This window comes from Oncorhynchus mykiss, chromosome 11, assembly GCF_057628025.1.
Source record: "Oncorhynchus mykiss isolate SJ-2025 chromosome 11, ASM5762802v1, whole genome shotgun sequence".
In the NCBI taxonomy this organism is placed as follows: Eukaryota; Metazoa; Chordata; class Actinopteri; order Salmoniformes; family Salmonidae; genus Oncorhynchus; species Oncorhynchus mykiss.
In genome coordinates, this window is record NC_143032.1 from 47,487,805 (window position 1) to 47,498,872 (window position 11,068).

General features: G+C 41.9%; 1 protein-coding gene across 3 annotated transcripts in view; it reads left to right on the plus strand.

Moving 5' to 3' along the window:
* LOC110535736 (PHD finger protein 19) overlaps positions 1 to 9,627 on the plus strand; it is a 37,042-nt gene extending 27,415 nt beyond the window's left edge. For all 3 annotated transcript variants that reach the window (XM_021620951.3, XM_036935524.2, XM_021620952.3), the window contains exon 15: positions 5,647 to 9,627. In XM_021620951.3, coding sequence (XP_021476626.3) covers positions 5,647 to 5,989 — 343 coding nt within the window. In that variant the 3' untranslated portion in view covers positions 5,990 to 9,627. The remainder of the gene's footprint in view (positions 1 to 5,646) is intronic.
* The last annotated feature ends 1,441 nt before the right edge of the window (positions 9,628 to 11,068 follow it).

Genomic DNA, 11,068 nt, shown 5'->3' on the forward strand with positions numbered 1-11,068 from the left:
TCAAGGCTGGTTTAGCAGCATCAGAAAGGTGCGCATGTGTATTCTGGCTTATAGCCAAAAGAAGCAATGCGTTTTGCCTTTTTTATCCTGGTCTTGCAAAGTAGCATTTCCATAAAAGTAGCCATCCCCATTTCCAAAGAGCGCCTCATGTTATTACGAAAGACTCCCTTATCCAAACTTATTGAAGGATTCAGTCCTATAATGCAGTATCAACGGTAGGCCAAGGCTGTATTTTGCTTATTGACAACATGCCTCACATACAATACAATTTACAGAGCCTAGTATTTTGTTATTTTTGGAGAACTGCGATACGTAAAGATATGTAGGCTAGGCTCGTTGAAGCCAATTACAACTCCAAACATACTGTTGCTATTACTCATTACCGTAGCCTATGCTATTTAATAAACTGTAGTATCAATCCACAATGGACCTGGACGAGAATTGAAGTTGATGACAATAACCTACAGAACTTGAGACAAACGCAGGCAGTATTAAGCCTATGGACCGCGTTGATTGGCCAGTGAGGGGCCAAGCCCTCGTCACAACTACTGTTTATTCATCAACATCCAGCCCTTTCGGGCCACCGCCAGCTATTGCATTCATAATTACGGCTGTGAAAATAGCTAACATATTTCTGAAACACCCCCAGGACCTACAGTTGAAGTCAGAAGTTTACATATACTTAGGTTGGAGCCATTAAAACTTGTTTTTCAAACACTCCACAAATTTCTTGTTAACAAACTATAGTTTTGTCAAGTCGGTTAGGACATCTACTTTGTGCATGACACAATTCATTTTTCCAACAATTGTTTACAGACAGATTATTTCACTTATAATTCATTGTTTCACAATCCCAGAAGTTTACATATACTAAGTTGACTGTGCCTTTAAACAGCTTGGAAAATTCCAGAAAATGATGGCATGGCTTTAGAAGCTTCTGATAGGCTAATTAACTAATAGGCTAATCATTTGAGTAAATTGTAGGTGTACCTGTGGATGTATTTCAAGGCCTACCCTCAAACTCAGTGTTTTTTGCTTGACATCATGGGAAAATCAGCCAAGTCCTCAGAAAATAAATTGTAGACCTCCACAAGTCTGATTCATCCTTGGGAGCAATTTCCAAACGCCTGAAGATGCCACAAACAATAGTACGCAAGTATAAACACCATGGGACCACGCAGCCATCATACTGCTCAGGAAGGAGATGCTTTCTGTCTCCTAGAGGTGAACGTACTTTGGTGGGAAAAGTGCAAATCAATCCCAGAACAACAGCAAAGGACTTTGTGAAGATGCTGGAGGAAACAGGTGCAAAAGTATCTATATCCACAGTAAAACGAGTCCTATATCGACATAACCTGAAAAGCCGCTCAGCAAGGAAGAAGCCACTGCTCCAAACCCGCCATTTAAAAAAAGCCAGACTACGGTTTGCAACTCCACATGGGGACAAAGATCGTACTTTTTGGAGAAATGTCCTCTGGTCTGATGAAACAAAAATAGAACTGTTTGGCCATAATGACCATTGTTATGTTTGGAGGAAAAAGGGGGAGGCTTGCAAGCTGAAGAACACCATCCCAACCGTGAAGCACTGGGGTGGCAGCATCATGTTGTGGGGGTGCTTTGCTGCAGGAGGGTGGTGCACTTCACATCATGAGGCAGGAAAATGATGTAGATATATTGAAGCGACATCTCAAGACATAAGTCAGGAAGTTAAAGCTTGGTCGCAAATGGGTCTTCCAAATAGACAATGACCCCAAGCATACTTCTAAATTTGTGGCTAAATGACAACATAGTCAAGGTATTGGAGTGGCCATCACAAAGCCCTGACCTCAATCCCATAGAAAACGTGTGGGCAGAACTGAAAAAGCGTGTGCGAGCAAGGTGGCCTACAAACCTGACTCAATTACACCAGCTCTGTCAGGAGGAATGGGCCAAAATTCACCCAACTTAGTGTGGGAAGCTTGTGGAAGGCTAACCCGAAACGTTTGACCCAAGTTCAACAATTTGAAGGCAATGCTACCAAATACTAATTGAGTGTATGTTAACTTCTGACCCACTGGGAATGTGATGAAATAAATCCATCTCTCTACTATTATTCTGACATTTCACATTCTTAAAATAAAGTGGTAATCATAACTGACCTAAAACTAGGAATTTTTACTAAGATTAAATGTCAGGAATTGTGAAATACTGAGTTTAAATGTATTTAGCTAAGGTGTATGTAAACTTCAGACTTCAACTGTATAACGCTATTTCCAGTGCTTGGATGTATCATTGCTTTAGGTTTGTTCAAATAGAGCCCTGAGAGAGAGAACTGATTGTGATGATGATGTTTACACTTATGTTACTCTGCCCTGTCTGTTTCCCCTCTGGTACTCAGCCTACACATACATACATACACACAGTCCTGGGAGATGAGTAGTGTTCAGGTGTGTGCGTGCACTGTTAATCTACTGACTGGTTTATGCTGTAGAGTTGCCCCCAGTGACACCAATTTGATTATTTGAATGTTCATGTTCAAGATATCAACCCAGAATTTAGAATGTGAGGCTCTGAGGCTAATAAAAATAAAAAAAAGTGAGTGAATTTTTACCCCTTTTTCGTGGTATCTAATTGTTAGTAGCTACTATCTTGTCTCATCGCTACAACTCCCGTACGGGCTCGGGAGAGACGACGGTTGAAAGTCATGCGTCCTCCGATACACAACCCAACCAAGCCGCACTGCTTCTTAACACAGCGCGCATCCAACCCGGAAGCCAGCCGCACCAATGTGTTGGAGGAAACGCCTTGCACCTGGCAACCTTGGTTAGCGCGCACTGCGCCTGGCCCGCCACAGGAGTCTCTGGTGCGTGATGAGACAAGGATATCCCTACCGGCCAAGCCCTCCCTAACCCGGACAACGCTAGGCCAATTGTGCGTCGCCCCACGGACCTCTCGGTCGCGGCCGGTTACGACAGAACCTGGGCGCGAACCCAGAGTCTCTGGTGGCACAGCTGGCGCTGCAGTACAGCGCCCTTAACCACTGCGCCACTCGGGAGGCCTGAGGCTTATAATTGAGGCTAAATATGACATTGTATTGATGTTCCTTGTTTGATATGTTCAGAGTGTAAAGAATTGGGGAAACTACCAGATACGGGGTGCCACACAGGACATTTTCAAAGGGATTTATTGCTTTTTAAAGGCAGTTGCTCTTTAAGTGTGGCATTGAGGAGGGAGTGTAAAAGCAGCACAGTTATTGGGCATGACAATGAGACAGAGAAAAATCATGTAGCTGACCACAGCTACCCCTGGAGGCTGATCCAAGTCATGTTAATAATCGCAGTCTTCTTTTGGATTGGGTTGGTGGATTGCATCCAACTTAAAGGTGCATACACCACCACCTATTGTACTAAAGTGTGAGGCCAGTCACGGCCTACCTACATTACATTCTCTTCATTATTCCTGTTCCTAAAAGGAAAATCTTGTACCACCAACTAGCCCTAGACCTATATACCACTATTTAATAAACATTTAAATCACCACCCCATTAACTCTTCTGCAGTAAAATCTTGCACACCCAGGTACTTCTCTGCAGCTGCCAGTTTCCCACGACCCCATTCTCACTACTTTGACCCTATCTGCTCCTGCACCATGCCAAGGGCCTGGGATGACTGGACGTCGCTCTTCAACACATCCTGTAACTCTTTTGAAGTAAAATCTCATATACCCAAATATTTCTCTGCAGCTGCCACCACAACATTTATTCTCTGTGATTTACGTTCCATTTCTGCAGTACATTTGATAACCATTGCTAAGAAGCCAACCTTACTGAAGCAAAACTCACTTGTTGGCCTATCCCCCTGTGCTGGCACAAATCTACTAGGGCTGGGCGGTATACCATATTTGACTATATACCAGTATTAATGCACGGACCGGTTTAGGTTTTTACTTTACCTTCTATAACAGTATTTGAATGTTTGGTTTGTTAAATGTGATACGCTGTGTGTAACATCCATTTTTATAGTTTACTATGCTACTTGAGTCATCTCTCTCTCACGCAGCTTTCCACACAGACCTAGTTCCACCCCCGTCACTAAAGGAGCTCATTTGTTGTTGCTATTGATAATGTGTGGGCAGAACTGAAAAGGCGTGTGCGAGCAAGGAGGCCTACAAACCTGACTTAGTTACACCAGCTTTGTCAGGAGGAATGGGACAAAATTCACCCAACTTATTGTGGGAAGCTTGTGGAAGGCTATCTGAAACGCTTGACCTAAGTTAAACAATTTAAAGGCAATGCTACCAAATTCTAATTTAGTGTATATAAACTTCTTCCCTACTGGGAATGTGATGAAAAAAATAAAAGCTGAAATAAATCATTTTCTACTATTATTCTGACATTTAACATATTAAAATAAAGTGGTGAACCTAACTGACCTAAAACGGAATTATTACTAGGATTAAATGTCAGGAATTGTGAAAAACTAAGTTTAAATGTATTTGGCTAAGGTGTATGTAAACTTCTGACTTCAACTGTATGTGTTGCCACCAGAGGGTCACACACTACTCATAAAGCAAATGTAGAACTTTTATTAATCAAAAATGTGAAAAATACAATGATATGATATTTTGGCCATATCGCTCAGCCCTACTGGGATCCTCACCCTTGACCTATCCTCCTCCACTTTCATCACTGTCTCAGCATACGAAACTCTCTGCACTACTCTGACTCTGGCCACTTGCCTCTCCTGCACCGGACACTTCCGATCCCCAGAATCATGAACACCCCTACATTTGACACACACAACTTTATCCACCGAAACTACACAATCGTCTATCCCTTTCCCTCCTGCACACTTCCCACATCTTGGAATCTCCCTCCTACAAACTGCTTTCACGATGCTTCCTACCGGGTCTGCATCACACAAAACAGCGGGTGTCACAAAAACCAGGAATTTCTACTTCAATTGCTCCACCTCCACACTTAATACTACCCCAAAAATGACCCTTTTCAATGTTGCCCTGTTCCTAACAGCAAGGCAAGAAACATATCTTGACCCATGTTGTGTAACGCAATCGCAGTAGGTGTCCAATGTCCAGTTGTACAAAAGTGTTTGTTGACTCCACAAAGGTATGACTGGTGGCACAGCAAAGCACAAAAAGCAGTAAATTCAGGAAACAGTCGTTACTTTTGTTTCAATAGGTTGCTGATATCAGGGTCATTACGTTCATTAGGCATCAAATGGAATAAAACAGACTGAAAGAGGGAGGGACTAACTGGACTTGTCCAATAAGACAAGGTTTCCCAAACTCGGTCCTGGGCAGGGTTAAGGGTTAAGTTTAGTGCCAGGTAAGGGTTAGTAGCTAGCTAGTTGAAATGTTACTGATAGTCTGTAGAGCAGGGTTTCCCAACTCTCCTCAGGCCCGCACCGATGTTTCAGAGTTTTCGTTTTAACCCTAAACTGGCACTCCTGATTTCAATTAGTCAACTAATCATCAATTGAATCAGGTGTGCCAGTGTAGGGTTAAAACAAAATGTGAAACTGGGGGGACCGAGGAGAGGGTTGGGGAAACCCTGCTGTAGAGCATCTACAGATGGATTATCAAAATAAAGTGTTACCAAATGTTTTTTGCTGCATGCCCTAATGAACCCGTTATTCTAACTTGTTGCAGGAAGAATGTTGGCAGTCGTAAGAGGAAGCTGCCCACCTCTAACTATACGGTGCTGGCCACTAAGAAGGAGGTGGTGGAGAGCGAGCTGAGCCCCATGGAGCTGAGCCTACCAGGAGAGGAGGCTGCCTCCGCGATGCTGGACAACGCGATCGACAGCCACACCTTTGACAGCATCAGCGAGGACGACTCCTCCCTCTCCCACCTCAAGTCGTCCATCACCAACTACTTTGGGGCGGCGGGGCGGCTCACCTGCGGAGAGAAGTACCAGGTGCTGGCCCGCCGGGTCACTCCAGAGGGGAAGGTGCAGTATCTGGTTGAATGGGAGGGCACCACTCCCTACTGACCTAGCCGGCCAGACTGGCTGGCTGCTGCAGTCAGGAGGTGTCGCAGAGGAAGGGGGAGTAATAGGCAAGATCGGCCTAGCAAGGCCTACCTGGTTGTACTCGTTTATTTTTTTTCATGTTACTTTCTCTTGCTCTACAGTGCTATCTTTATTTCAGTGTATAATATTATTTTGGGTATATTGAACCAATTTGGTAGCGTCCTCTTGAGCATCTTGAATAGTAACAAAGTCTGAAAAACTGTGTTCCGGATGCTAGTTTGAGTAGGTTTGTGATGGTAAAGATAACGAAAGAGTTGGCTCAGAGTTCCAAGAGAGAACAATACCACTGATTCTAAAGGATGGGAGCAAAACTGTTGGAAGAGCACTACTAAAACACGGGCTCTGTGTCCCTAAATTCAACAATATTCTGCTTTATTAATAGTTTTTCCACAGTATTTTTAAAAACGTTCTGTTTAGAATTATTTCACAATAACAGCAATATGCCATATCTATGCCACATTTACAGTGCCTTCAGAAAGTATTCATGCCCCTTGACTTATTCCACATTTTGTTCTGTTACAGCCTGAATTCAAAATTGATTAAATGTATTGTTTCCACCCATCTATACACAATACCCCATCTACACACACTACCCCATTTTGCAAATGTAGGGAAAATGAAATACACATATCTAATTCACTTAAGTATTCACAGCCCTGAGTCTATACTTTGTAGAAGCACCTTTGGCAGCGATTACAGCTGTGAGTCTTTCTGGTTAGGTCTAAGTGCTTTCCACACCAGAATTGCAACATTTGCCCATTTTATTATTTTCCGAATTCAAGCTCTGTAAAATTGGTTGTTGGATCATTGCTAGACAACCATTTTCAGGTCTTGCCATAGATTTAAATCAAAACTATATCTAGGCCGCTCAGGAACATTCGCTGTCTTGGTAAGCAACTCCAGTGGGCCTCCCGAGAGGTGCAGTGGTCTAAGGCACTGCATCGCAGCGATTCTGGGTTCAAGTCTAGGCTCTGTCGCAGCCAGCCCTGTCCGGGAGACCCATGGGGCGACGCACAATTGGCCCAGCGTCGTCCGGGTTAGGGGAGGGTTTGGCAGGGATGTCCTTGTCACATCGCACACTAGCGACTCCTATGGCGGGCTGGGCGCAGTGCAAAGAAAAAAAGCTACTCCAGTGTATATTTAGCCTTGTGTTTTAGGTTATTGTCCTGCTGAAAGGTAGATTTGTCTCATGGTGTCTGGTGGAAAACAGATTGAATCAGGTTTTCCTCTAGGATTTTGCCGATGTTTTAGCCACATTCCGTTTCTTAGCCCCCCAGTCCTTAACAAAAAAAATTGATTGGAGAAGATTTGGAAAGGCATACAAGTGTCTATATAGGGTCCCACAGTTGACAGTGCATGTCAGAGAAAAAACCAAGCCATCAGGTCGAAATGAATTGTCCATAGAGCTCATAGACAGGATTGTGTCAAGGCACAGATTTCGGGAAGGGTACACAAAACACTTCTGCAGCATTGAAGGTCTCTAAGAAAACAGTGGCCTCCATCATTCTTAAATGGAACAAGTTTGGAACCACCAAGACTCATCCTAGAGCTGCCCAATCAGGGGAGAAGGACCTTGGTCAGGAAGGTGACCAAGGACCCGGTTGTCACTCCGACAGAGCTCCAGAGCTCCTCTGTCGAGATAGGAGAACCTTCCAGAAGGACAACAATCTCTGCAGCACTCCACCAATCAGGCCTTTATGGCAGAGTGGTCAGACGGAAGCCACTCCTCAGTAAAAGGCAAATGACAGCCCGCTTGGAGTTTTCCAAAAGGCACCTAAAGATTCTCAGACCATGAGAAACAAGATTTTCTGGTCTGATGAAACCAACATCGAACTCTTTGGCCTAAATGCCAAGCATCACGTCTGGAGGAAACCTGGCACCAGCCCTACGTTGAAGCATTGTGGTGTCAGCATAATGCTGTGGGGATGCTTTGGGACAAGTCTCTGAATGTCCTTGAGTGGCCCAGACAGAGCCCGGACTTGAACCTGATTAAACATCTCTGGAGAGACCTGAAAATAGCTGTGCAGCAAAGCTCACCATCCAACCTGACCGAGCTTGAGAGGATCTGCAGATAAGAATGGGAGAAACTCTCCAAATAGAGGTGTGCCAAGTTTGTAGCGTCATACCCAAGAAGACTTGAGGCTGTAATTGCTGCCAAACTTGCTTCAACAAAGTACTGAGTAAAAGGTCTAAATTCTATGATATTCTTGTTTTTAATTTTTTATAAATATGCAAAAGAAAAATATGTTTTAATTTGTTTTTGCTTTGTTGTTATGGGCTATTGTGTGTAGATTGTGGAAAATGTAATCCATTTTAGAATAAGGCTGTAATGTAAAAAAAATGTGGAAAGTATCAAGGGGTCTGAATGCACTGTATAATTTCATATTTTTTGGAGTGGTGGCAACGATTTAGCAGCGGCAGCTCGCCTCTGCAAAATGAATATAGGGGGAAACACTGGCAAACACTGCAAGCACCTCTTATATAGTGTATAGTCCTGGTTTTCCTTTGGCTCTGTTTATGCTGACATAGGTAGTTTGGCTAAGTAGATGCAAAACTTGTATTTTCCCGGAAATGCAATGCAGATGATGGAGAGCTTAACATAGTACTTTTAGACACTGTAAGATCTTTTTTGACATTTGAAATCTAGAAAGTTACAATGAGAATATTATGGACTTCAAGGGGTAGTCTTGGTTTATTTTCTTACAATATCCAAAGATTTCTTTACATATTCCTCCCATCCATAGTTATTTCTGTGTTGCCTCAAGACATATATATATATATATATGCTGTTGATTTTTTTTCACTAACAGTGAAACCTGGGTCGTGTTCCTTAGGGCGCTCAGTGGAAAAAACAAATATTTGTGTTAAGGGCTTCATATGACAAGTCCAGGTCGTCCCTCCCTGTTTCATTTTGTTTCCTTCTTTTTCTGCCTAATGAACATGATGCAGAAAATAAATATTCGATTTCAATAAGTCAGTACATTATAAAAGATAAATGATGCTTTCCTATTAACACAACGTGCATAACCCCCTTTGCTTCATTGCACTATTGACATCTTAAACTATGCAAGTATTGTTTTTCAATTCCTTTTTACTAAATAACCAAATATTATTTACAAATAGTTTTAATTGATGAATATGGAAATGTGTGATCAGAAGTCACATGCTATATGTGTTTTATATTATTAATAAGAAAAGTTTGAAGCTAATTGTAATATTTTTCCCGAATGGCATTTTGCAACCATTTATGCTCTTATGTCTTTAAATTACAGTATGACTGTATTCACTCTAAAACAAACTGTTTACATGAGTAGATTCATATCTATCCTATGGAGTCTCCATTTAATATAATTTTTTGGATGACTCTTAAAGTGACATGTCAATGGTAAACTTTGTTCATTGTTTTACATTAATAGGCCTTTTTTTTTACCATGTAACATGCCCATAGCTGTGTAGATAGAGAACATACTGTATACATTTCTCCTATTTGCTATGCTTGTTAGAAATGATGTCTCTCAGCGAGTATTGTGCATCCTTTATTTGTAATTTGTCAAATCTTTATTTGGTATTTTGAATTGTAATTAAAAGCATTTTGAGATGTGTGTATTTGCTCCTTGGAAAGATGCCATATCAGTTAACTCCATGGTAACGGCAAAGTGCCCAAGAAACCCGATTCACACAGGAATAGAAATGTTAAATGGTGCATGATCTAAAAACCATACCCACATATGTTCACAAAAGGCTTTAGCATTACTAAAAGCCAAGCCTGGTGGTTTTCCAGAGCAGCATGTGTGAAGTGTTACAGGAGAAGACTCCATGTCTTTTCCTTTAATAATTGTTCAACCTCTTATCTTTGCTCTCTAAACGTTGAACATCACTGGCACTAGAGGGCAGCAAAATAGCACGATACAGACTGATCAGATCTGTTGTGATTGAAAGTCATAATGATGATGTTTGACGACATCTTCAGCAATGCTAAGTACACCTATGTCCCATAAGTTTCCAAAGTCATTTATAAAAATAAATAAAAAATGTGCAACCGACCGAGACTTTATCCCACCCAAGTCTATGCCAGAGAGTTAATTCTTCAATATAATTAAGGCGTTTTACGCTCCAGTCAGTTTGTCAAAACACTGCCCTATAGTCGTTCGTGGCGAAGAAGTTGTGGAAGTCGTGCATAATTATGGTCCTGAAAAGTGAAAAAAATGCTTAACGTAAAAGTACATCAAACAATAATAGCCGAGGGAGACGCCACTGTATTTTTTGTTATCCCCGAGAAAAGTGCGCTCTACGAAATAATGAGAATTTGGTGATCCCATCTTTCACGATGTCAATTCCAAGGCTGGATGAGTGTTTGCGGTAAGTAACGTTAGCCGTTAATAAACACAGCAAATGTTTTAAATTAAACCTCCCAACTCAAGCACCGATGAAAAGGGGATGCATCTCAAATCAATGGGCTGCTGTGTATTTGCTAAAAGCTTGTAGCTACGTTAGAACTGTTGACGTTCATGTTAAAATGTCATTCGATTCATGCGAAAGGCCAGTCAGCTAACATTACCTATCAAAATAACTAAGTTACGCATGAGTCAAGACGGGTGAGAACACTCAGCACCTAGAGAGACATTGTATTAGATATTAAGCTGCAGGATAAAAGCTTGTCCTGTAAAAACAGTAGTTGACCGAATATAGACGAGTGATGCAACCATTGCATTTTTTTTTTTAAATCAACTGTGGGAGCACTAAACTCAACTCGTCATCGACAACACTCAAACGTATGTCTTCAATCTGATATGGGTACACACTAACTGACAATACTGGTGTAACCTATCATACGGTTAACGTCAAATTAGTCAAAAAATCCATCTTCAAGCAGTAGACAACTTCAATTTGTAGACAGGATGTCACAAGCAAGGGACATTTGACCCCGGGTAGTAACCTTATTCTCCAGCAAAATGGGGATTACTGAAAATACAGCATTGCCCTGTAATGACATGGTCTATGCTGCCTGCCTACAGTGCCTAGCATAGGCAATATCCCCTA